The sequence below is a fragment of the Neopsephotus bourkii genome, unplaced genomic scaffold (assembly GCF_033783945.1).
Source record: "Neopsephotus bourkii isolate Nb327-2 ecotype Australia unplaced genomic scaffold, CSIRO-AGI_Nbou_v1 NB_1680, whole genome shotgun sequence".
Taxonomy (NCBI): domain Eukaryota; kingdom Metazoa; phylum Chordata; class Aves; order Psittaciformes; family Psittacidae; genus Neopsephotus; species Neopsephotus bourkii.
In genome coordinates, this window is record NW_026902154.1 from 513,985 (window position 1) to 540,525 (window position 26,541).

The 26,541-nt window shown below is 55.3% G+C and overlaps 2 protein-coding genes and 1 non-coding gene across 4 annotated transcripts; 1 reads left to right on the plus strand and 2 right to left on the minus strand.

The window, feature by feature from the left end:
- Positions 1-214: 214 nt before the first annotated feature.
- On the minus strand, positions 215-14,693 carry MATCAP1 (microtubule associated tyrosine carboxypeptidase 1). Of its 2 annotated transcripts, XM_061375947.1 has the most exons (7): positions 14,226-14,693; positions 9,976-10,119; positions 5,537-5,629; positions 2,760-2,892; positions 2,085-2,390; positions 1,159-1,256; positions 215-767 (listed from the first exon to the last, which is right to left on the minus strand). In XM_061375947.1, exons 1-7 carry the CDS (start codon positions 14,655-14,657, stop codon positions 567-569), a joined length of 1,407 nt encoding a protein of 468 aa, XP_061231931.1. In that variant the 5' UTR covers positions 14,658-14,693; the 3' UTR covers positions 215-566. The 2 variants fall into 2 exon arrangements, with proteins under 2 accessions (XP_061231931.1, XP_061231932.1); XM_061375948.1 differs by lacking the exon at positions 5,537-5,629.
- Positions 14,694-15,241: 548 nt separating this feature from the next.
- Positions 15,242-22,695, minus strand: LCAT (lecithin-cholesterol acyltransferase). Its single transcript, XM_061375880.1, has 6 exons — positions 22,457-22,695; positions 19,515-19,671; positions 18,490-18,605; positions 18,108-18,203; positions 17,643-17,867; positions 15,242-16,372 (listed from the first exon to the last, which is right to left on the minus strand). The coding sequence occupies exons 1-6, from the start codon at positions 22,602-22,604 to the stop codon at positions 15,750-15,752; spliced, it is 1,365 nt and encodes a 454-aa protein (XP_061231864.1). The 5' UTR covers positions 22,605-22,695; the 3' UTR covers positions 15,242-15,749.
- Positions 22,696-24,957: 2,262 nt separating this feature from the next.
- TRNAK-UUU (transfer RNA lysine (anticodon UUU)) lies at positions 24,958-25,030 on the plus strand. Its single transcript has one exon. It is a non-coding gene; the product is annotated as a tRNA-Lys (tRNA).
- The last annotated feature ends 1,511 nt before the right edge of the window (positions 25,031-26,541 follow it).

The window sequence follows — 26,541 nt, forward strand, 5'->3', positions numbered from 1 at the left end:
CTTTTTCCTAACAACAAGTCCAATGCCCACCCCGAGTCCTCAGAGCCAGGCAGTGGCTGCAGGACGATGGTTAATGGTGGGCAGATACCTGCGGTGGAGAGCAGGGATTTGGAGAGGTTAAAACCCTTCCTGCTGCATGAGGGAAGGAATAGGGAGGGGAAACACATGCACAGGGTGATCAGTTGGTATGGGCCAGCCCTTATTCCCTGACCCAAACCCTTAGTAGGTGCCCCCCACTCTACTGGGAGCACCCTATGTACCTTAAGGACATCCCCCACCACAACTGCCCCACATAACCTTATCTCAGGTGCCAGCATGTGCTGCAGCTTTGCCCTTGCCCCATCTGAACCCTCTTCCCCAGATCCCCAGAGCCATGTGGAACCACACAGCCTTTCCCGCAAGTGCAGAGGGGACAGTGTGGGGGACACGACACATCAACATCAACCACACCAGAGCTACCCTACACAGCAGAACATGCACAGTGGCCATCCGGGCGCAGGGGGAGGCCCAGGCTCTGCCCGCTCCTCAGGCTCTAGTCCTAATACAGATCACATAAATCCCAGCAGTTACGCCCTTGGGGTGCTGGCTTTGGGGGCTTGCTGCTCCTCAGGCAGCAGCTGCTGCAGCTCCTCCTCATTTAGGCAGTTGGTGGTGACGATGTGGTCCAGCTGCTTCATGTACCGCTCCAGGTCCTGCATGAAATGAGGGATGCGGGCCTTCTCCAGCACCCCAAATTTCTTCAGCCGATTCACATCTTCATAGGAGACCTGATGGGAAGCAGGGAGGTGGGGTCAGCCCCCCAGCTCATCCCAAACCATGCCAAGGAGGGTGTCTGTCCCAGCCCCACAGCCCACCAGGGATGGGCACCCTGTGCCAGGGCCTCAGCACCCTCACAGGGAAGAGCTTCTTCCCAAGATCTCATTTCAGTGTCCCCTCTGTCAGGTTCAAGCCATTCCCCCTTGTCCTGTCCCTACAGGCCCTTGTCCCAAGCCCCTCTCCAGGTTTCCTGTAGCCCCTTTAGGCACTGGAGCTGCTCTCAGGTCTCCCCTTCAGGAGCCTTCTCTCCTCCAGGCTGCCCCAGCCCAGCTCTCTCAGCCTGGCTCCATAGGCTGGGACAGGGCTCTGATTAATGTTTCCCACTTTCCCCCTGGCTGTTACCTTTCCAAGTGCAGCCAGCAGTGGGAAGTCAATGGTCTGCCGATGGCGCAGGATGCGGAGAATCCCGTCCAGGTAGACCTGGTCCTTACTGAAACAGCCTGGAAAAGTGGGAGAGGCCAGGGAGCAGGAGCCTGGGTCCCCCCCACTCTCCACTCACCCCAACGCCTGACGACCACTGTAACCAGAGCAATGGCAATGAGCTGGGGTGATATGAGTGCACCAGAGCTCAGGTGTTGCTGGTCCATGGCCAGGACCGCTGGGTCCCAAAGGTTGAGCACTGGGGAGCAGCACCGGTTACCATGGAGACAGCCAGAGCAGTGAGAGCCCCAAACCTCTCCCTGGGATGTTTTGGCCTTTCCTCCCAATTATTTGTCATTTTTCTTTGCAGCCTGCCTGCCCTATTACTTTACCCCCGGTCAGGTTTGTGTCACTTCCAATCTGTATTCCCTAGAAAGCAGCCATTAAAGCCCCCCCCCATCAAAACAAAACATCAAGAAAGCTTAATAACCTTAAGCACGTCATAACTTCAAATGCTAAAAGCTGTCATACATCTTCCTCCTTACCATATTTTTCCATTTTTTACCATTCCAATTTTCACCAGTTTTTTACCTTTACTATTTTTTTCATGGTAATCCACTGCAAGAATCTAAACTGTGTCCAGAAATGCTCAGTTTATCCCTCTTTTGGCTGCTGCCTCCTTGTGTGAGTCGCTCCCATCAGACTGGAACCACCTGATGGGAATGGGGAGTGATGTGGGTTGGGCAGAGCCAACCTTTCCAACGGTGCCATGGCCACAGGACCAGTGATGCCCAACCCACCCAGGTGCAAAACAAACCCACCACTGTTTTTTCTTCTAAAAAGAATATAAAATCTCTTTCAAACCCCAAAAGCTTTGCACACTATCACCCCCCCCCCCCGAGCAGTACCTGGTTGTGAGGTGTCAGTCTGGCCCCTCTTTGCCCGCACACAGTATTCCCACCGGATGCCAGCATCCTGGACATACTGCTCCAGGTCCTGGAAGAGGGCGGAGAAGGAGAGGCGGCTGGCGCGCTCAATGGTGTAGTAGAGCAGGGCTGCCCGCCACAGGAAGGGCTGCTTGCGGAAGAGGACGCTGTGTAAACTGGCCAAGCCTTCCTCCGTGGGGTTGGCAGGCTTCAGGCTGTACTGCTTGCGGCCCTCAGAGCTGTGCCAGGGCTGGTGGGTGTTGTTCACCCCCCGGATGTAGTGGGTGCCTGGGGAGGAGGGGGGGAGTGAGCACCAATGGCCATAGCCTCCAAAAATCTCAACTGGCAACACCCTTTGCCAAGTCACATCCATGGGTACCGGTTCCAGTCCTGGCTGGACATGCTGCCATGGGACGTCTGCTGGCTCTGCAGCCCAGGCAGGCACATGGGTACACGGGTGGGTGCTTCACACCCCGTGGCCCCGCATGCAGAGAAGGACCCAGTGGCCTCACACCCTTCCAAAACCTGCCTCCTGCAGGAACCCAGGGGGTATCGCCATGTCCGTAGTCCCCACAGCCCCCAGGCTGTTACCAGCCAGAGAATGCTCCCAGCATTGCCCCTGCTCTGCCCAGCACCCACAGCCACTGTACTGCTGACCGATCTCGTGGCGCAGCATCCCCTCCAGCCAGTGCTGCCGGGCCCCAGCCAGATTGATGGCCAGCGTCGGCCGGCTGTCCTCCACCATCATCACCGCCTGGGACAGGAGGTCATCGGTGAGCTGCACCACCACCTGCAGAAGAAAGAGGCAACCTCCATCAGCACTGCTGCGGGAGGAGATGCTCAGTGGGGTCTTGGCTCTAAGCAGAAGCTGATGGGGGTGGATGATAAGGAAAAGTCACTGACAACGTGTCCAGCACTGCTGCACCATCACCAGCTTGTGCTGCAGCTCCTCAACGAAACCACAGGCAGCAGGAGCAGGCAGGGGGGCACTGAGAGGAAAACAATGATCCCACACACAGATGAAATAACTCCTTTATCTCTTTACAGCCTCCTCCAGCACCTCTGCCTCCAGTATTCCCCCTCCCACCCCCAGCTGATTCCTACAGGTTCCCCATAGTTTTATGTCCACACTGATGGCCATCCTTGAGACCTGCCTGGTCCCACTCCTCCATCCCCACCAGCAGTGGAATGGCGCAGTAAAATCAGACACCAAAACAACCAACAGCACCTGCTTTGTTGTGGGCCCAGCCTCTAGACCCCCAGTAAATACCCCATGAGGGAACCAAGGCTCTGGCTCCATTTTCATGGACTCTCCTGTGGATTCCCCCTTTCAAGGCTCCACAACAGGAGCACTGAGGACAGAGTCACACCAGCCCAGCCTCACAGAAGAATCCACATGTGCCCACTGCAGGGACAGGCAATGCATGCAAAGCACTGGTGAGTATCTTTATAAAGAAAATATCACCTATTTTGGAAAGTGATGGAGCCAAGAGAGCTGTTCTGTGTTAACAGGAGGTAATGTGCCAGCCAAGCAGCACTTTCTCATCATCCACCTTCAGACCTGCAGCAACTGAAAGCCACAACATCAGCAGAGGAGGCAGCCCCAGCAGCTCCCGCATTCAAGGTTTGCTCAGGATGTAACAATTTCATCTCAAAATTCATCCCCCACATACACACTAACTCTAAACCCCATCTATTATTGCACAGCCGACATCTTTCAAAATGGAAACGTGCACACACATTGCTACAGAACAATTCTTTGCATTTTAAAACAAAAACGAGGAGACTGAATTGATTGCTTTAACTCATATTTATTATTATACTCATGAAAACTGAAGTGCAGCAGAACAGAGCACACCACCAGGCAGACCAACTGGTATCAAATGCTTACAGTGTGGCTTCTTAGCTGTATTACAATACACCAGCATGAAGTAGAATCCCTCCATCTCTGAGAATAGACTTGCCAGTTCACTTGGGAGCTGTGTGCACTCTTGAGCTCTGTTTCTGCTCCGGTAAGGAGGACAAAACACATAAAGATGAAATTTTGCTGCCCTCTCCTATGTTTCGCCATGGACCTTGGTGACCTGGGATAAACTGAGGCAGGGAACTAATGCAAAGTAAAACTGGTTTTATGCTCTAGGTTCATTTCCAGCAAGATCATCACGACCAGCCTCATGGGTTTTCATGGGGGTTTGTGGTGGGGAGAAGATTTCTGGAAGCAGCAGCAGCTTCTGTTGTCATCAGTGACAGGCAGGAAAGGTTTTAGCTTCACCTCAAGCAGAATTAAGGAGGCAGGAAGGAGCCAGGTTTTGGTGTGATTTTAACCAAGTCCCATCTCGTAGGTCAGCTCCATGTGACAGTAATACAACCCTGGATATCTGACATGGCCATCCCAACTGCCAGCTAGTGGAGGCTCAGATCCCGGGATGCAGGAGGGGAGAGGCAAGGGACAGGCTTTAAACCTTTTAAACAAAGAATCATGGAATCCCAGCCTGGTTTGGGCTGGAAGGAACCTCAAGGATCATCCAGTTCCAACCCCCTAGCACTAGACCAGGTTGCTCCAAGGCCTGTCCAACCTGACCTTGAATGTGAACTGGGCATTTTGGTCCTCCTGAGACTTTGCTTAGGACAGAAGGGATTTCTGCCAATCTCTTTCTATAATACCCCATCCCCGGCAATGTTCAAGGCCAGGCTGGATGGGGCCTTGGGCAACCTTGTTTAGTGGAAGGTGTTCCTGCCCATGGCACTGGATGATCTTAAGGTCCTTTCCAACCCAAACCATTCTGTGATTCTATGGTGATGTTTTGAGGTACTGGCTTGTGTTATTTTATTTTTTTCCCCTTTTTGGCAATGAAGTGTATATTTTTCTCACTAACCAGAGGTGCCAACAGTCCCCCCATGCAGAGCCAGCCATCAGAAGCAATGGGAAAGGACTCTCCACAGCTTTGCATACTCCCATGACACAGCCCACAGCCCTTCTCCAGCTGCAGCCACCCATCCACTCACTGAGCAGCAACACTTGCCTTATTCTGGGACCCCCCAGCTTTGCAGATGCTGTTACAGCAGGGTCTGTGACTTCATCCAAAGTCCTGTTCCTGGAGCAGCAATGGCAGCTCTCCGCGTCTGTGACCTCCTGTGAGCTGTGCAGGTTCCCCAGCCCATTCTCATGGTCCACGAAGCTTCTGCTCAGGTTTTGGGGATGCAATGGAGCAAGAGCTTGTTCCCAGGTGGAAGACTGCTGACGGCACCAGGGCACAGGCTCCTGCCTCGCCCCAGCTCCCTGGAACTGCTCAGGAACTTGCATGCCAGGAAAGCTCCAGCACTGAGCAGCTTGGAGGTGAAGGGTCATCCATGATGGGATCCAAGATGACGCCAGCTGCCACTATTAAACTACCAACACTTCACAACCCCAGAGATTGCCACACAGCACTTACCAATGGGGTCAGGGGTTTCTCTGCTGCAAGCTGCCAGCTCGCTCCCCGAAATCCATATGGAGACCTCTGAGCTCCGGCAGTGCCAGAACAGTTCTGAGCCAGAGAAAAGCAGAAGAGCTTCAGGATCTGCACCTTGGACCCAATAAAAAAGCTTTTGAAGGCGCCAAGTTAATAATTGTGCAAATACTTACCCAGGAGCATGCTGCCTGCAGTGTTAGTAAGTGGGATCCTGCCTTCATTTATGGACACTGGGGACAAAAGGCAGCTGCCCGAAATGAGTGTCACCAGCCCAACCACGCTGCCTGCACTGAGTGAGTGTCTCCAGTGCAGCCACAGTGCCAGAAGTGAGTGAATGTCACCAGTGCAGTCATGCTTCCTGCAGGGAGCGAGTCACCAGTGCGGCCTTGCTGCATGCAGTGACTGAGAGTTACCAGTGCAGCCATGTTTCCTGCAGTGAGTGTGCATCACCAGTGCAGCCACGGTGTCCAAAGTGAGCGAATGTCCCAAGTGCAGGCACACTGCCTACAGTGAGTGTCACCAGCCTGACCATACTGCCTGCAGTGAGAGAGCGTCACCAGTGCAGCCAAGCTGCCTGCAGAGAGTGACTGTCACCAGAGTGGCCACACTGCCTATAATGAGTGCGCGCCACTAGTGCAGACACGTCACCTGTAACGTGTGTCACCAGTGTAGCTAAATTGCCAGAAGTGAGTGAATCTCATGAGCGCAGCCACACTGCCTGCAGTGTCACCAGCGCAACCACACTGCCTGCAGTGAGTGTCACCAGCGCAGCCACACTGCCTGCAGTGTCACCAGCGCAACCACACTGCCTGCAGTGTCACCAGCGCAACCACACTGCCTGCAGTGTCACCAGCGCAACCACACTGCCTGCAGTGTCACCAGCGCAACCACACTGCCTGCAGTGTCACCAGCGCAACCACACTGCCTGCAGTGTCACCAGCGCAGCCACACTGCCTGCAGTGAGTGTCACCAGCGCAGCCACACTGCCTGCAGTGTCACCAGCACAACCACACTGCCTGCAGTGTCACCAGTGCAGCCACACTGCCTGCAGTGAGTGTCACCAGCGCAGCCACACTGCCTGCAGTGTCACCAGCGCAACCACACTGCCTGCAGTGAGTGTCACCAGCGCAGCCACACTGCCTGCAGTGTCACCAGCGCAACCACACTGCCTGCAGTGTCACCAGCGCAACCACACTGCCTGCAGTGTCACCAGCGCAGCCACACTGCCTGCAGTGTCACCAGCGCAACCACACTGCCTGCAGTGTCACCAGCGCAGCCACACTGCCTGCAGTGAGTGTCACCAGCGCAGCCACACTGCCTGCAGTGTCACCAGCGCAGCCACACTGCCTGCAGTGTCACCAGCGCAACCACACTGCCTGCAGTGAGTGTCACCAGCGCAGCCACACTGCCTGCAGTGTCACCAGCGCAACCACACTGCCTGCAGTGTCACCAGCGCAACCACACTGCCTGCAGTGTCACCAGCGCAGCCACACTGCCTGCAGTGTCACCAGCGCAACCACACTGCCTGCAGTGTCACCAGCGCAGCCACACTGCCTGCAGTGAGTGTCACCAGCGCAGCCACACTGCCTGCAGTGTCACCAGCACAACCACACTGCCTGCAGTGTCACCAGTGCAGCCACACTGCCTGCAGTGAGTGTCACCAGCGCAGCCACACTGCCTGCAGTGTCACCAGCGCAACCACACTGCCTGCAGTGAGTGTCACCAGCGCAGCCACACTGCCTGCAGTGTCACCAGCGCAACCACACTGCCTGCAGTGTCACCAGCGCAACCACACTGCCTGCAGTGTCACCAGCGCAGCCACACTGCCTGCAGTGTCACCAGCGCAACCACACTGCCTGCAGTGTCACCAGTGCAGCCACACTGCCTGCAGTGAGTGTCACCAGCGCAGCCACACTGCCTGCAGTGTCACCAGCACAACCACACTGCCTGCAGTGTCACCAGTGCAGCCACACTGCCTGCAGTGAGTGTCACCAGCGCAGCCACACTGCCTGCAGTGTCACCAGCACAACCACACTACCTGCAATGAGTGAGTCTCATGAGTGTGGCCACACAGCCTGCAATGAGTGAGTGTCCTCAGTGGAGCCACACTGCCTGCAGTTAGTGTCACCAGTGCAGCCATGCTTCCTGAACTTAATGAATGTCACCAGTGTGGCTTTGCTGTCTGCACTGAGTGTCAGCCACACTGCCTGTACTGAATGAGTGCCACCAATGTGGCCATACTGCGTGCGGTAAGTGAGTGTCACCAGTGGAGCCAGGCTGCACACAGTGAGTGACTGCTACCAGTGCAGCCATGCTGCCTGCAGTGATTTGGTGTCACACTGCTTCCACTCTGCCTGCAGTGAATGTGTTCACCAGAGAGTGTCCCCAGACAAACCACGCTGCCCATATTGAATGAATGTCACCAATACGGCCATGCTGCCTGCAGTGAGCGAGTGTCATCGGTGCGGCCACACTGCCCGCAGGTGGCTGGCACATCAGGGGTCAGTCTGGGGCTAACAGAACCACCACTGCTAGAGTTCCTCCTTCATCTCAAGAAAGCCATCATAATTAGTACACATCGGGAATTGAACAGCCTGGGGCACAGCGGGTGGAAGTCAAGAATCATTGATAGAGGTGTGGAGTGGGGAATGCACATCTGAAGCCACCCCACTCCCCAGCAGGGTGTTAAATCATCACTGACACAGCAATTGCAGCGAGTTTTTGTCCAGTACAAGGAACGAGAGTGGCCAACATTGCTGTACCAAAAGCACATAAACCCCTTCCCTATTCCCTGCCCCAGAGCACCTCAGCAACATTCCTAATGGGTAACAATAAATAAATCAATGCTTTAAAGTTTTTAAAAGCTCTTATCAAAAATTCGGGATAAAATAGCCACAGATCTCACATGTTGATGTGCAAATGTAATTACTGAACACTGCATTCCTTTGAGCAAAGGGAAAGTTACACAGGGCTGGAAGCCAGTTGTACACCAGCATGTAAGGAACAAGTTGTCTTTCTGCCCAGCCAGAGCATAATTTGGGTTAAATGAATTGAGAAGAAGGGAATAGCTGAATTTAGTCAATAAAATCAAGGGATAGATAGACCACAAGAAGCAAGTCATAAGCGCAGATCTTTAAGTAAGCCTGGCCAGCTGCTAGGCTGGGTACTGGAACTGGTTCCAGGTACTAAAAGGCAGCTGAATTAGAATCACAGAATGGCTTGGGATGGAAGGGACCTTAAAGCTCATCCAGTTCCATCCCTTGCCATGGGCAGGGACACCTTCCACTAGAGCAGGCTGCTGCAAGCCCCATCCAACCTGGCCTTGAACACTGCCAGGAATGGGGCATTATAGGAAGAGGTTTGCAGAAATCCTTCTGTCCTAAGCAAAGGCTCAGGAGGACCAAGGTGCCCAATGCACATCCTAGGGCCACCCCCAGGAGGCATCAGGGCAAACCAAGGAGGCTGGTAGAGGAATGTTCCCTCGCCAGGTGGGACCTCAGGAACTGTTCCCTCCTGCATGAAAACTGCTGGGTAGCACAAGCACGTTGGTACTTTAGGGGAATGCTTGTGAAGGACCCTGTTTGGAGATGGAGGTGGAAAATTAGAGCTAGGAAGAAGAGCCTGGCCACGAGGCAGTGGTGAGGAAACCCCCATGCCAGTCAGCACTGTGCGGCCTCCTGCCCTGTGGCCAACAGCTGAAGGGAGTGCCAGGAGACAAAGAAAGCAAAGCCAGGTTCAGACATCCTCAGTGCTTGAATCCAGGATGGTGGACGTGTTTTGCCCACACCTTGCTGGCAGAAGGGGGAGAAAACGCCCCTTAACCAAAGCTGCAGAACACCCTAAACTGAATGCTGCTGGGGTCACTGAGAAGCCAGAAGAGATGCTGAACTTCTCCCCCTGCTCCATCCCACATTGCTACTGTCAAATGTGCCCATGTATTTCCCAGCCTTAAAACCAAAGTGTGGAGTTTCAAAGTGCCATTATGCAGCACAGCCCACAGGAAATCTCTCCCCTGGCTTTGCTTTTGGCTATGTCAATGAAGGCAGCTGTTGAAGATGTTTGCCATACCATTCCTAACAAGCAGGAGAAGATTTCCTGATGGAAATTGATACCTCATGCAAGCAGCACAAGGCTCCTTGAATGGCCATGCAGACGAGCAGCAGCTCCTCTCTCTACCTCTCAAGCATAAAAGGGACATAAAGTAAAAAAATCATGGGAAATAGATGGGGACCCAGCACCCATGTCCTAGCACCAGGGCAGAACAAACACAGCCAGCATGGAAAGGATACCACATAGGAAAGGCCACCGTGACAGAAGAAAGATTTCCTCTTTGTACCCAAAACATTTCTCCTTAGTAAGTCCTTTTTACCAGAAACTAAGTATTTGTATTTTACGAGCAACAAAGCAGGGACACAGATTACCTCTCCCACACAGCCTTCCTTCTGCATGTACTTTCGGATCACAGACCAGATCTGGCACTTGCTCAGCAGCCTCCCGCCTGTGGCAACTTCAAAGCTCTCGTAGGTCCCATACTTCTCCAGGACAGCACGAATGATCCTGATTGCCTGTTGCACAGAGAAAGGAAACATCACTGCAAGCACCCTCCTATTTATAAACACATTTTGGAATCCCACATGCCATAAAACCCAGCGGACATGATCCCACTGTGAAGTGGTTCTGCAGTATCTAAAGACCCAAGGAGACTGAGCCAGTTGTAGGTGACCACCAGGATAGATGGACACTCAGTGCAATTGGCATGACCCACAGGATATGCTTGCTGCTTTTTATCACCCTTGTGAGCATCTGGTATAGGAACAGGGCAAAGCAGAAGTGAAAGAGCATTGTCACAGCACAATGCCTCAAGAGCTTAAAGCCAGGATTATCTTCAACTTTTGTGCTTTCAGTTCTTCTTTCCAATCCTAGTGCTTGCACAGAGGTCCAGCTTACCAGCTTGCTTTTTACTCCAAGGGTTTCATAGTCACAGAACAGTCTGGGTTGGAAGAGACCTTCAAAGTTCATCTAGTCCAATCTCATGCAGTGAAGAGGGACACCTTCAACTAGATCAGGTTAATCAATTAGATGATTTCTCACTGCAGAGCAGGACTACAAGCCCAGCAACAATACTGCTTCTGCCTCTTCAGATAGGGTTCTGGGCACAAACAGCCTGCTGCACACCAACAGCTTTCTCACCTTGGTTAGAAGCAGCACATGCTATTTTATTAGCATTAACATTTATGGAGTGTCTATAAAATAAGGGCATTTAACAGCACGTTTCCTTCCCCAAAAGGGAGGTTTCATTGTAGACATTTTTAAGCAATTACTTTCTCCATCCTACTCATACATACTCCAAAGCAGACAACGATGACTTTGAACCACTCCTGGAGTTTTTCTAGCAGTTTTATTGCATCTGTAAACCTGGCTGAGCTGCTGCTGAGCTCCCCAGGCCAAGGCTGCTGTTTCTGAATGGTGCCTATTCACCTTCCTCCTGCCGAGCATAGAATCATCAAGTCATAGAATCAACCAGATTGGAAAAGATCTTTAAAATCATCAAGTCCAACTGTTCCCCAGCACTGCTAAAGCCACCACTAAACCATGTCACTAACGGCCTTGTTTACATAGTTTGTGACCCCCCTTTGCTCTCATATGGGCTCCAGGAAGCACCTCGAGCCCTGCAGAAGAGATCCCGTCCCCTCCTTCATCTCTAAGATCCCCCAGCATCAGAAGATGGATGCTCAGCACTACCTCCAGCACTCAAACCATCCAACACCTTGTTCGAGGGGCTTCATGGTCTGCACCTGGTGATCAGCCTCCTCCACCCCAGAAGGTCCTGAGCTTCCTTCCCTGAACAGTCTTCTCTGCACAGCTGGTTTTTATTCTCCAGTCACTTACTGTGTGAGCAGTTGTGCAGCTTCTTGAGTTGCTGAGGTTTTTCCCATCGGTTTTGGTGGTTGGTTTTTTTGATCTGGGTGTTTTATTTCATTCACTGAATATTCAGGATGTTTTTTGCAGCATCACAAGGTGCCTGCTGCTGACAGCTGCAGAAAAAGGATCATTTCTTCCTCCTACCTCTGCTCAGACACTTGCTCTGTCCTCCCGGGGGACCTAAAGCACCGAGCCAAGAGAAACCCAGTACAGCTGGTGCCCAGGAGTAGAAGGACCAAAGAACTCCAGCTTGTCCTAACGAACAAACTTCCCAAGATCTCCAGTTTAGTATTCTGAGAGGCACAGAGCATCCCCAAGGGCAGCCTGAAATCACGCACCCACCATATGCAGTGGCATAAATCCTCCAGCTCCAGTTTTGGGCTGGTGCTGTTCATGACCCCATGACAAACCAGGGATGTGATCTCTAGGGTGATGAGCCCCCACCATGGGGCTAGAAACATCCTCCTGGTTTATTCCTGCCCCCCACCACGAGGCACATGTAAAGGAGGTGATGGAGCAGTAAGCTGGAAGAGAGAAGAGGGTCCTGTTTTCATAGAATCATAGAATGGTTGGGGTTGAAACCAACCCAAAACTCACCCAGGTCCAACCCCTGCCACAGGCAGGGACCCCTTCCACTGGAGCAGCTTGCTCCAAGCCCCTGTGTCCAACCTGGCCTTGAGCACTGCCAGGGATGGGGCAGCCACAGCTTCTCTGGGCACCCTGTGCCAGCGCCTCAGCACCCTCACAGGGAAGAGCTTCTGCCTAAGAGCTCAGCTCAGTGTCCCCTCTGTCAGGTTAAAGCCATTGCCCCTTGTCCTGTCCCTACAGGCCCTTGTCCCAAGCCCCTCTCCAGGTTTCTTGGAGCCCCTTTAGGCACTGGAGCTGCTCTCAGGTCTCCCCTTCAGGAGCCTTCTCTTCTCCAGGCTGCCCCAGCCCAGCTCTCTCAGCCTGGCTCCAGAGCAGAGCTGCTCCAGCCCTCGCAGCATCTCTGTGGCCTCCTCTGGATTCGCTCAATAACTCCACATCCCTCTTGTGTTGTTCCCACAGCTCTTGTCCAAGGATGCTGGCTTAGCAAAATGTCTCATTTACTTAAGCTCCATAATTAATGCAGTTTTGTTTTAAATAAAAGCAGTTTATAGATAATAGCTGGCAAGGCAAAAGATTTCCCGAAATAAAGAGACTGGAAGGAGGTCACTGCAGGGTACAAGCAAAGGAACAGCTACATGAGAACTGTCCCATTGCACTGTCAGTGGAGAACTTGGAAAAACTCTGGTAGAAACTCAACACTTTACATCTCTTGCAAAGGGTTTCAGGATTCAGGGTAAGACTGTTCATACTGGTTAGGAGCATTTAGCTTCATCTTTTACTACACTGTAAGTCAAAAAGATAAAGCAAGTGGAGAAATAGTGCTAAACAACTCATTGTACTGTATTACACAGAGAGTGAAAAGCACTTAAATGCAGGAAGAAAACACTGAAAAGCCACCAAGGTCTTGATGGGGGTGAGAGCATCTCCCCTGCCACAGCATCACTGACACCAGTTTACCCAGGAAAGATATACTGGAAATACTAAGTGATTAGAAACCCGGCTATAGGAAGAGCCTCAATCATCTGCATAATAATTCAGGCAGATATGTGGCGAGTAATGAAAAAGTAAGTAAATACTGAAAAAAAACACAATAAATAAATTGGTGAAGCAGCTGTTATTTGAAACCAGATGTAAGCTCCGACTTGGAGGTGGAAACAAACACTTCTGGGGTGCAAAAATTAAGTCAGGGTAAGAGGCTTTATACCTGCTCCCACATACGCAACTAATATGGGTCTGTGCGGTGGAAAGGATGCTCTTGCAGAGGTGGGATGCCCTGTCTGAGGAGCGAATTGGTTCTGGGGTATGCTCCAAGCACAGAGTGAAGGGACGGAGCAGTTCCATTCCCTGCCTGCACCTATGAAATGCTTGTGTGCAGACAGAGCATCAAGATCGGTCCTGCCTGTGTGCTCCCAGTGCTGTTTGCACCCTACATCCACACATCACTACTTACCTGTAGCAGAGAGCCTGTCAGGACTATGTACGAGCAACAGGTACAGTTAAGCAGAATAACACAGCCTCCTTAAGTGGAGTCTACATCAACTGTCACCATTACTGACAACATTTGGTGATGCTGTAAGGATGCCACTCCACCGGTCAACTTTGAGGACTTCCAGAGGACAACCCAGACTTAATCTTCAGGATAAGGACTGTTTCCCACGTGGTCACCCACGTGCTCCAGCTTCTCAGCTGTTATTTCTACAGCAACAAGTGCTAACTGAAAACACAAATGAAACACCAGCGAGGAGCCCCTGATGGAGCACCAGCTCCTAACCACCGCCGTGCATCTATCAGCACGAGCCAGGCTAGTGGTGGTGCTGGTGGCACCATGTACATTCACCACGGTTTGATAGGTTTATCATTCGGAGTTTAATAAATCACGGAGCGAGGGCGCTGCAGGCAGGGTGTCAGAGGTGTTGAGAACCGAGAGGGCAACCGGGTTCCACATGGCTTACGGACCGGCCCTGAGCGGTCCCAACGTGACCCATCCCCATGACATCACCCAGAATGAAGGGTACCCACACCTTCCCAGCACGTGGCGGGAGGAAGGCGGGGAACAGGGGCCGGTCCCTTCTCCTCCTCCTTCCCCTCCCGCCCAGCAGCGTGTCGCTCATCCCCAGCGGGCACCGGGGGCGGGCAGCTCCCCGCGTCGTCCCCGCCTTACCTGAGCCACGAAGCGGTCGGAAGCGGCCGCGTACTTATCCAGTACAGCGGCGGGCACGGGCTCCGCGTACTCGAACTGCGGGTCATAGGCGAAGCTGGCGCGGAAGAACCGCTCCCGCTCCGCCTCCACATTGCACGGCCGCAGCGCTACGAGCAGGCAGGGGCTTCTCCGCCCGCCGCCCTCCTCCGCGCGACCCCGCGCGATATGGGGCAGGGACGCGGCGGCGCGCAGACCTCCGCGCCTCCCCGCGCCTTCGCTCTGCTGCATCACGGCCCCGGTTTCCGACAGACGCCGGGCTCCCCGCGGGCAGCGGAGCGCAGGTGTTGGTGTCGGCGGGGACGGGCAAGGGCAGAGCGGCGGGCCATGGCGGGCGGACAGGGTGGGTGCCGCGCTGTCACCCAGCCCCGCAGTCGCCGCCGGGTCCAGCACCATGGCCTCCAGCGCGGCACCGCCACAACCCGCGCCACCGCCCCGGGCAAGCGCCGCCGCCCGCCAATCGACGCCGCGCCAGGAGAGAAAGAGCCAATAGAAGCGCAGCGCTTGCGGAGAGCCCCGCCCCTCGGCGCCGCGCTGCGGCCCTCTCGGCCCCGCCCCGGGCTCAGCGGAACGGAGCGAGGAAGAGCCGGGCACGGCACGAAGCGGCGCGAGGGGCATGGGGCTCTGCGCTCCGTAACGGGGCCTCGGGGTGCATCCCAGCTGCATTCCCATCCCAGCTGCACCCCCAGTTCAGCCTGCATCCCCTGCCTCGGTTGTGTCACCAAACTTGGCTGCGTCACCAGCCCAAGTCACATCATCACCCTGGTCATGTCACCGACCCCAATCATTTGTCACCCCAATCGTGCTGCCAGTCCTCTCACATCACCAATCCCAGCTTCATTGCCAAGTGCATGGCTTTTCCCAAAGCCCTGGCTCCTGGGGTGCCAGCGAGTGCCCAGTGTTGGCTGCTGGCTGGCGTCACCCACCCAACGGGTAAGGACCATGCAGGCTCAGAAGCAAAGTATATTTATTATTTTGGCAATATGCTGATTCTGAGTCTTGCCCAGGGCGCCTGACTGCATGCAGTGGCTGGCAGAGCTGCTCTTGAAGGCCACACCTGGCTGTTAACACCCTCATGCCACCTCTGCTACCACCCTGGTAAGGCAGAGCCCGCTCTTATGCAAGATGATCTGTCCCAGGTGAGCAGAGGCTACAGCCCCGTGTGCTCCACAGCCTCCAAAGTGCCTAACCATGGCTTGCTAGCGACGAAGGCTTTTGCATACGATGTAATTCCCAAGTGGGATGTTAATGAGCTGGCAGTGTGGTTAATTATCCACCCACTAGTGGGAAGTGACAAGCCTCTGTAGTATAATTAATTGTCATCCCCAAAAAAAGAACCCCACTCAGTGTGGAAGTGGGTGCCAGCCCATCCACCTGAGCTGTAGGTCTTGCTCCTTTTCCTTCCAAACTCAGCTCCAAGTCCTTTGCCCCCCTACATGACAGCTTGAGGTGGCCACCAGCATGGAGAGAAGCCAGCCCTCATTCCTTTCAGTTCTTTTTGGGTTCCTTAAGGACCTTGTGCCCAGGTAGGATCTTCCCCACTTTTCTGGCCTCTGGGCTGGATCCCAGCTGCACCGGTTCCCCCTGCTTCTGTGCTTTCCCCAGCAGGATTTCGTTGATGGAGCTGAGCGTCAGGTTGCTGAAGACCATGTTGAGGTGGTCAACGCCTTGCAGCTCCTTGACGTGTACCTTCTGCTTTTGCTGGTCACGCCACCGCTTGCACAGCTCCGAACTACGCGTGTTGACGGTGTCATCCCCATCACCATAGATCATGTCCACAGGGTCCTCATAAGGGAAATGCTCATCATATATGTAAGTCTCCACGGTGGGGTAGCCTGTGCCGTAGAGGCAGTATGTGTCCACCCCAGGAGGGGGCAAGTCCTTCAGCAAGTCCTTCATGTCCTCCCACATGTACCAGCCATCCTCCAAGTTGACATCGGTGAAGAAGCGTTTGTAGTCCTGGTAGGTGTAATTGTAGGAGGGCGTGGAGATGAAAACATGGGTCTCAGGCCAGGCCAAATTCGTTGGGAACATCCAGGGGCTGGTGGTGGTCATGCGCTGCTCTTCACGCAGCTTGATGTTGGACATGAGTGGGATGCCCTGATTGTCACCTGCAGGACACACAGGGGCTCGTCAGCAATAGCACTGAAAGGTACTCTCACAAGTGCAGCTTCTTGTGGGGCTGTGTTGGGATTAGCCCATCCAGCTGTGGCTCACACCTATCTCCTGGTCTGGAGTACGACTGCATCTCAGATCTTTCCCTACCGAGCACTCTCCCCACCCCTCTGGCTGCAGATATCCAGAACAACCTTCCCAACTCTTATCTGGCATCACATCTCTAGCTGTTGGAGGGCTGAGTGTGGACAAAGCTGGACTTGTGATGGCCCTGACCACCCCAGCCCTGGACATTCCCTTCAACCCTGCCACCTTCACACCTGCCTGCAGGGACAGGAGAGAGCTGAGCCTGAAGAGGGTGCGATAGTAGGTGGCCAATGTGCATGTCCCCTGCAAGCCTTGGCACTGTTGGTATGTCTGGAGTCCTAAAACCACACAACAATCCCACATTACCTCTGGACCTTGTGCCAACAGAGGAAAATACGAGGAGGCGACTTAAGGGTGATGCAAGGGACCAGATCATAAATCTTCAAGCACATGATTTTTAACCCCATGCATTTTTGGACGCTCAGCTTGTGACTTGGAGATATTCTGGGTTCTCAGCATTAGGCAAGTGGCTGTGGCTTTGTGGGCTGCAAACAGGCTAAAGAGGAACTGGGCAAAGGGAGATTGAAGCCTGGAGATGGCAAAGTCTATGGGGGATGGCCTCCATGTCCTCTACTGCAGAAGAGATGCAGGGTTTGCAGCAGAAGTCCAGCAACTTCACTGTCCTGCATGGATGGAGGTGGTGCTGGTGCCTAGGGAGGAGGTGGGATGGGGACAAGCATGACCTGCACTGCTGCTCTATCCCCGAGGTTTGTGGACGGGTGCTTTGGAATCCCTAGCCCATGCTGCCTGGTGCAGGCTGTCCTGCAGGATGTCTGGCAAGAACTGTGCAGAAGGAAGGGTATGGCCAGGCTGCAGGTGGACCCAGCATTTTTCCATACACACAAACCCACCAACTCCAACCACGGAAACCAGAGCAAGCTCTAGAGCGTGCCCTGGGCCACTCTCCTGCTGCTGGGGCTGTGGTAGGAACCTCCATGGTGCCTTCTTCACTGCAGGATGCAGCAGCATCAGCACCAGAGCACAAGTACTGCCTCCACAGACCCTGCAGGAGCGTACCCCTCACCTTTCTCACCACTGTGTCCCTTCCTGCCCACCACCCCCCTTCCGTTTGTGCGGGAGGCAAAGAAAACCAAGAAGTGGCTGCAAGCAGTCACCCACCAGATGCCAGGACACGGAGGGGCTTGACGGACCCTCCCCATGGGGCACCCAGGGAGATGAAGCCCCCAATGTACTGGTCTTTCCAGGCTTGCGTCTGCTGCAGCAGGAAGTAGAGGATGTTCAGGTTGCCCATGCTGTGTGCGATGAGGAAGACACGGCGCTGGTACTCATCATGCATCTCCTCGATGAGTGCTTTCAGGTTCTGGAAGTATTCAGGCTGCTCCTCTGTGGACAAGAGGGACACCAGCCCTTGGCCACCTCGTTTATGGCCACAGGGTTCTAGGGCTGGCCCTAGGAACCCCGACCGGACAGAGGTGTCTGTGCAGTGGCCATACATGCCACCAAGCGTTCACACGAGAGCACCCGCTGCCATGGGCATCAACTACTGCCCAGGGGTTTCCCCCTAGCAGCGGCTCACCCAGCCCATGACAGCCACCCTGCTTCCCTCCCAGAACCGAGACTCACGGGGCCCAACCCTCCAGTCATACGGAGCTGCTCGAACCGTCTGGTCCCTCACATAGCCATTGTTCACCAGGTTCTGCACCAGCGTGTGCAGGTAACCTATGGGCAGAGAGAAAGGTGGGAATGAGGTCTGTGTTCCGTTGATTTCCTCCACCCTGGCTGTGATCATGGCCACAGTGCTCTCTGGTAAGACTTACAGCTTGCTGGCTCCAGCCAGAGGTGGTGGCCCCTCATGCACTGGGGTCAATGATGCATGGTCCCTGCCAGCACTCGCAGGGAGTGTGTCCCCGAGGCCAGTGTCCCTCACTTGCATGTGCACTGGGCTCTCTACACCGGCAGGGAGCACGTGAGACCCCCGGACACCACGGGACTCTCCTCTCCTCACCTGCCAGCTTGCTCTGATCCAAGTATTCCACGGAATAGGTCTTGCCAAAGCCAGGCACGCGGATGTGCACCCCCGGGGCGTTGGACATTTTCCGAGAGGTTCGGTTGTACACCACCCTGAGGGGACAGGGCAGAAAGTAGTAGAAGAGCCACATCCCCAGGGGGGGCTGGAGCACCTCCTGTATGGAGACAGGCTGAGGAAGTTGGGGCTGTTCAGCCTGGAGAAGAGAAGGCTGCGTGGAGACCTCATAGCAGCCTTCCAGTATCTGAAGGGGGCCTATAGGGATGCTGGGGATGGACTCTTCATTAGGGACTGTAGTGACAGGACAAGGGGTAATGGGCTTAAACTGAAACAGGGGAAGTTCATGTTACATATAAGGCAGAAGCTCTTCCCTGTGAGGGTGCTGAGGCCCTGGCCCAGGTTGCCCAGAGAAGCTGTGGCTGCCCCATCCCTGGCAGTGTTCAAGGCCAGGTTGGACACTGCTTGGAGCAACCTGGTCTAGTGGAAGGTGTCCCTGCCCGTGGCAGGGATTGGAACTGGGTGGTCTTAAGGTCCCTTCCAGTCCAAACCAGTCTGGGATCCTATGAAAAGGGTCAAAGCAGTTGGAACTGGGTGAGGTTTGGGTCGTTTCCATCCCCAACCATTCTGTGATTCTATGATTCTATGACATGGGGCTGGGACGGACATCAGTGGTGGCAGCTTGGACCTAGACAACTGTTTCTAAACCAGCATCCATGCTGATGGCCCGGCATCTCAGGACAGGAGGTTCTGATGGAGCAGAGTGCAGCAGACCTCTCACTCTGTATCCAGGCAGGGTGGCAGCATCTCCATTGTCCTGGGCATGAGCACGTCATGGGAAAGGTCTGGGCACTTGGAGCAGGAGCCAGCCAGCTTGTTCCCAAACAATCGTGGTGTTCCCATGGGTTTCTACGTGTGCTAGGTCATGGCCAGCAGGGGAGGAGAGAGAAGGGAGATCCCTGGTAGGTCATTTCCCTGGAAGCCCCTGGGACGGTGGCGAGCATTACCTGGTGTTATCGATCCAGCAATCCACTCCCACTGGCAGGAAGGTGTTGAGGTTGAGCCAGATGGTGAAATAGTCCTCAGTTTTGCGGTAGCACATCCAGTTCACCACATCCGGCTTGTCCAGCTTCGCTTCCAGCTGGTTCCCGAGACACCCGGGCACTGGAGGCACCGCAGGGGGAGAGCAGAGACAGCTACAGACCCCATCCCACTTCTCCCTGCCCCCGGGAAGCACTTCCATGGGCATGCCTGCCTGGGGATACCTGGGCTGGAGCAGCATCCCTAGAGAACGTCCTGCTCTGCACAGGAGTGAGGGTGTTCAGATCCGAGATGCAGCTGAGCACGGAACTGACACTAAAACACATCCTCAGGGACCCCTTGAGCTGCCTTTCCCACAGTGTGACCCCCAGAGCTGCTACCCTTGCTCCAAATGTGCCAACTGCCACCAGCACAAAGCATCCTGGATTACTGCCCCTACCTGGATGGATTTCCACCTCCTTTCCCGGCTGTAGCCTGGGGAACAAGTCAGTGCTGTGTGGGGCTGCCCATCTCTACCACACCTCCAGCACTGTGCCCTGGGGTGGCAGCACCGCTCGAGGTGAACAGAGTCCCCAGGGAGGTGAAAGTCACCCCGGTGCTCGCTCCTGAGGCCCACACACTGTTTTTCTGAACTTTAAACCCTCCATGCAGGCTGCACAAGGTCTCTAAAACGGTTTGGTGCTGAGCGGAACCGTATCCAGTGGGAATTAGTGCAAATAGTGTGTGGTAAACACAGTGTGGCTTCAAGCAAGTTCACAGCTTGACGTGTGTAACCTGTGCTCTCTCCATGGAGGGTGACTATCACCCAGGTACTTGGTCTGCCTCAGGGAGCTTCAGTGTGGTCCCCATCAGGGATGGGACACGCATCCCAGTGCCACCCCGATATATGGGCCTGTGCCAGGGGCAGACACCATGGAAAGCATTCCCAGATGGTGTGCAGGAACCAAGAGCTGGCTCCTGGTGCCGGCGCTGGCCCTGACGAAGAGGACATGAGGTAAAAGGACTGCAAGGGACTGGTGGGCTGGGAGCACTGTGGTGACTCCCATGGCCCCAGCAGGTCTGAGGACTGGCCAGCAATACATAGCTGGGAATGGTGTGGACCTTCATTGCTGCTGCAGACACTGTCTGACAGATGACTCATGTAAGATGCCTCTCCCAAGGACACCACAAGCTGCTTCATGGCCTAAAATCCCTGTAGATGCCTGCCCTGTGCTGCTCTTGGACCCATACTCAGGCTTTGATGAGGCTCTGAAACCCCAGAAGCACGGTGGGGTAGGAGCCATGCTGCCTGGTGTTGGGGCTGAAGGATGCAGGTGAGCAGCATCCCTCACCTGAGCAGATGGTCCCCAACAGCCTTGAGTGTCCCTATACCCAGAGGTGCCGGTGTTTTGGGGTGCAAAGGCGTCCTGGAGCTTTTCTCCCATCTCACCCTGGCACTCACAGTGTGGCACACTCATGGCCAAGGGGTACAGGGGCATGGCTGCAGGCTCTGAAAACCTTGTCCTATGCAAAAGGGGAAGGAGATGTAGAAGTTGCTTCCCTCAACCTGCTTCACAGCTTCCTCACCTCTGTGTCACCTCCTCAGGGATATAGGGAGGGTCTAATCCTGCCTTCAAAGCACATGGCTGGGGATCAGGCTGACCGGTGGACCCTGGCATAGGAGAGCCCAGGCCGAGAGTGGGCAGAGGGCACTCCCTGGCCAAGAGAAGAGTGGGATGACAAACTGGTCTGATGGCTCCCAAGGGTGCACAGCCAGCACCCCCGGCCTGGCACACAGCCTGGGCTCTGCCTCCCCTTCCAGAGGACATTAGGTAATTATTAAGGGAGTTCCTGTGTGGGCAGAGGGGTTATCGGTGATCCCAAGGGCAATGGGGGCTTCTGGGACACCCGCTCCAGGGGGATGGGCTATGTACGGATGCTGAGCGGCACGTGGGGCAGCCAGACAGAGCTGAGCACAGGACAGGGGCGCAAGGAGGCAGTAGGGGCATGGAGTGATGCTCTGACCATCACAGATCACCCTGAGAAGGGGCCCCTGGTGACAGCCACCCAGGTCTCCATGGCTGAACAGGACCTGACTCAGGACATGAGGGCTCCAGACACTGTCCCCGGCTCTCTGGTGCCTCTTGGAGGGCAGTCGGCAGGACCAGCCCTCAGCACTGCAGCAGGGCTGTTCTGCTTTTTCTCTTCTCCTTTTAAAGGGAAACTCAACTCGATTCAAATAACAAAAGAGTAAAAACCCCGACTCCGCTCAGCAGAGGTCTCATGGCAAAACCCCAGCTCCTGTCCCCACTAACGGCACAAAGGGCAAACGAAGGCAGAGCCGTGCAAGACAGAGGGACCAGCTGGTGCTGCTGCTTCCACCTCCTCGAGGTGATGCCCCAGCTTCTCCTTTCACCTCCTGGCTCAACCTTCTCCACACCATCCCCTGGGCAGGGCGGACAATGGGTGGGATGAGAGATGGATGCCTTCAGTTAACCATTGCCAGGGGTGGTGGGTGACACTGGACAGGGTGAGATTTGGGGAGCAAGGGGTGGTGGATGCACTGGCAGCAGCAGCGAAGGGAAGCAGCAGATGAGGGTGTGCTGCAGCCTCCATCCCACCGATAGCAGAGCCCCCCCAGAACCAAGCAAGCCCTAAAACACACTCTGGGGCAGCTTTGAGACATTAGAGCCCCACTGGCTTTCTGAGGGGCTCAGCTTGTCCTCCTGCTTCTGGGCAAGCATCCCCAGCCCAGTGGACTGGAGGGGACCCAGGCGCCATGTGTCACCTCTCCTTGATGGCTCCCACTCCAGGCTGCAAAGGGCCCCCTCACCCAAGAGCCACGGAGCCGCTGGCATGCCAGTGTCACTGCTGGGTCTGGGGGTGCCCACCCGTACCCCACGTGGTGCCCACGCCGGTGTGACCTTACCAAGTACCACGGGTGGCGTGCTGTTGGTCAGGGGAGCTTCTGGGGTGGTGGTGGGTGGAAAGAGCACGTTGAAGAGCCAGAACTGGGACGCGGGCTGCAGGAGCAGCGACAGCGTCAGCAGCACAAGCCGGGCGCTGCTGCTCCCCATGGCCGGGATCCTCCGGATGTCTCCAAGCACAACAGGCTTTGATAGTTCTTACGCAGGTCCAGCCACGGGCTGCAGGGGAGGGGAGAAGTGCAGGGGGCTGGCCCTTGCGGACAGGGGAGGAGGAACGGGGAGGGCCGAAGGACTGGCCTGGGGGAAAGGCGGTGAAGTCCGGAGGTGCCCAGGGGCTCTGCGTGACCCGAGAGCGCTGCTCGGAGGTACCGGCAGAGCGGGCATGTGGATGGGGGACCTCCCTCGTGCCTTGGTGCCCCTCTGCTGTGTGCTGGCGTTGCGCACTGCCCCATGCACCGTGCTCCCCCGGTGACCCCATGGGGCTGCCGGGTCCCTGACCGCTCCTCCTGCTCCCTGCCTGCTCCCTGCCTGCTCCCTCCTGCTCTTGTCTGTTCCTACCTGCTCCCTCCTGCTCCTCCTGCCCTCGGCACGCAGGGCTGATGCTGCCCCTAGGGCAGTGATGGGAGCTGCTGGCAGGTCCCTAGCGACCCCGGAGCACAGTCCAGCCCCATGGGGAGGAAGAAGACGGTAACGCCTCAGCTTCAGTTGTTCCTGCAATTCATGGCCACAGTGCCTCCTCTCAAAGTGTCTCTGTGCTGTGTTTCACAGGGAAGGGTTACAAATTCATGTGAGGATGCAGGAATGTTCTCCATGTGACCACACAACCCTCACCTGCTCCACTGGGAGACTCCATCACCCCAATTCAGCCAGTCTCCTGGTGTGCCCAAGGAAAGCCTTACTGATCTCACAGATGAAGCTGAAACTGGCTGTGTAGATGAGGTTAGATACAGGGTGTGGGAGCTCCCCATTCCACCTCAGTGCTCAGCATCACCCCGGGACTGAGCTTGGTGGCACCAGCTGAGTGTGCAGGACTCAAGGGAGGAAGGATCTGCAGATACATCTTCATTACTCTCTACTTGTTGGATAGAAACCTGAGGAGCCTCTATGAGCATGAACAGGAGCTAAAAGAAATCTCTGCTCACCCTGAGTCCTCCCCATTCTCTGCCCTTACCTGGCTCTCTGCCCTCCAGCCCCTCTCTAGGCAGACCCTTGCCTGAGGGATGTCTACTTAGCCCAGAACTTATCATGGCATAATTTAACTTTTCTCCTTAAAACCACTGCTGTTGGCTCTCAGCCTGGCAGAGCCGCCTGTGTGGGGTTGGGGCTGTGGGCAGGGGGAATGGTCCATATGGCCATATGTCTGACCAAACCTTCCCCCGCTGGACCTGATGATGCAGTCAGGGTGAAGAGCACCCCTTGTTGGGTGGCCAGAGGAAAGCATTTGAGAAGAGGTAAATGGTGCTGAACCATGGCGGTGGAGCAGAACCCAAGTGCTCATGGGCTTGTCCCAGCCTTCCCATTGTGCCACAGTCATCCCAGTGTCATTCATCCTTTCCAGTGTGCTCTAGCAGGGCAATGGGCTGGTGCTGAGCAGAGGATGCTGTGGAGGGAGTTACAGCCCACCTGCAGTGCGGCCTTTTGATCTTCTGCATGCAAATACTTCCTACCCGTATCTTCTCTGCAGCTGAGCTCTGAGGCAGAAAGCTGCTGCCTCCCACCTCCTCGCACCCTGTGGGAAAGGGAGGAAGCCACACAGCCCTTCTAGGGAGGCTTGCCTTCAAGCTTGACCAGGATGGGAACATGGAGATCCAGCAAAGCCGGTTGGCTTCAAGAAAGCTCTAATGATGGGAAGATGCCTTCTGCCCCCCAGGGAGGATGAAGCGCGTGGCTGGGTCTGTGTGGGGCATGAGGGCACTGGTGGGTGCTGGGCTGCTCCCTTGGAGCAGAGGGGCCCGGTCCTGCAGGGCTGGAGAAGGCGCAGCGCAAACCAAGGCCTGGCTGTGGGCAAAGCCGCTGCCGGGACCCGGGCTGGAGCCGCGGCCGCCGCAGCCCCGGCGCAAGGCACTGACTGAGCGCGGAGCAGCCCCGGCCCCAGCGCGGCCCCGCGGCCGCTGCTCCCGGATCCCCCCGGAGCCAGCGGGGGCTCCTCGGCCGCTCCCGGCTCCCTCTCGCTGCTGCCAGCGCAGCCCTGCGGCACCGGCGCTCCCCGGGCGCAGCGAGGGTCGGTCCCGGGGGAGCCCCCGTCCTCCTCCTCCCCCTCCTCCTCCTCCTTTGTCCCTGCGGCTCCCGGCTGTCCCCAGCGGGGCGAACCTGGTGTCGGTGCCGGGCAGGGCAGGGCAGGGCAGAGGCCCTGGTCCTGGTGATGCTCCTCACCACGGGAGGATGCGTGCGCTCCACTGTGGTGGAAGAGGCCAAAGCAAGTCCCCAGATTGTCCCTCCAGGGCCACAGTGAAGTGGGGTCCTCACTGCCTGTCTTGAGCATCCCCCAAAACCCCAACTGTGAGCCTGGATAGCTCAGCTGGGAGAGCATCAGACTTTTAATCTGAGGGTCCAGGGTTCAAGCCCCTGTTCAGGCGAAGGGTTTATCCTTTAGGAGCCCATCCTTCTGCTGGGGCAGTCCTCCCTGTGAGAGCCGAGATGGGAAGACTGTCTCTTCTTGCTCCCTTTCTCACTGTTGGGTGTTCAGGTGCCAAAACCAACAAGCAGCTTCCTCGAAGGTTGGGTTCTTGCTGTCACCCTCTTTTTCTATGTGACGACCACCATGAAGATGCTGAAGGGGCTGGAGCATCTCTTGTAGGAGGTAAGCCAGGCTCTTCCCAGTGGTGCCTCGTGTCAGGACCAGAGGCCACAGGCGCAAGCTGAAACACAGCAGACTCCATCTGAACATCATATGCTTTTTCATTGCGAGGGTGATCAAGCACTGGCACAGGCACTTGTGGCTGTAGGATCTTCATCCTTCATGATACCCAAAAGCTGCCTAGACACAGACCTGGGCAACCAGGTCTGGGTGGCCCTGCTGGAGCAGGGGGTATTGAGATGACCTCCAGAGCTCCATTCCTACGTCAGCCGTCCCATGATTCTGTTGTCTGTCACCCCAAACCCACTCCAAGCAAAGCCTAGTCCTGAGTCATTTATAGGGAAGACAGTTCATGTGACAGCAGAGGCTGCAGTGGCCCATGGGGCCACCACACTGCTTCAACCAAGCCCTGAACAGCACTGAGTATGTGTACACACACTTCAGGGTTGTTTTTGTGAGATAGAAACTCTTTTACCAGAAAATGGAGTAATTTTGGATGAAAAATATCCCTTTTGGGATTTTGACATTTTCCAGCCTGAACATAGCTCAATTGCTCAAGCACAGTACGTTATTCTTCATGTAGCCTAATGGCTTGATAAAATTGACTTTCTGTGGGAAGAAAAGGACATGGGGTGGAGAAATTATGTATTTCCTTGCGGTTTTGCTTCTCAGCTGTGTAGAAGTGGGACAGGTACTGCTGATGTTAAAGGCCTGGTCCTCTAGATCTTTGTTTTTCTTCCTTCTGTACTATCTTTTGAAGTGAAAATCCCTTTTGAGCTTTCCCTGGGTAAAGAAGTAAGTGTTTTCAGTGCCCTTGAGACACCTGAGCCAACCTGCCGAGTGCTGCAGCCCTTTGCTGCTCTCAGCTCCTCCACAGTGGTGCACAGAGACAGGCTGTGAGACACCTCTTGCAGCGTGTTGTCATGGCTTTATCGAAAGCTGCCGTCCAGGGTGAGTTCTGCACAGCCGTCAGGAGAGGGCACCACGACCAGCAATCAGGGTGAGTCCATGGTGTGAAGGCTCCTGAAGGGTAAAGGCAGTGTTTTGAACAGCTTCCTCGCTGGAGAGACACTGTGCGCTGACTACAGGTCGGGAAATCGTCACAGGTCACTCTTAGGAGCAGACAGCACATAGAATCACAGCCTGGTTTGGGGTGGAAGGAGCCTTAAAGCTCATGGAGTTCCAACCCCCTGCCACAGGCAGAGACACCTTCCACTGGAGCAGCTTGCTCCAAGCCCCTGTGTCCAACCTGGCCTTGAGCACTGCCAGGGATGGGGCAGCCACAGCTTC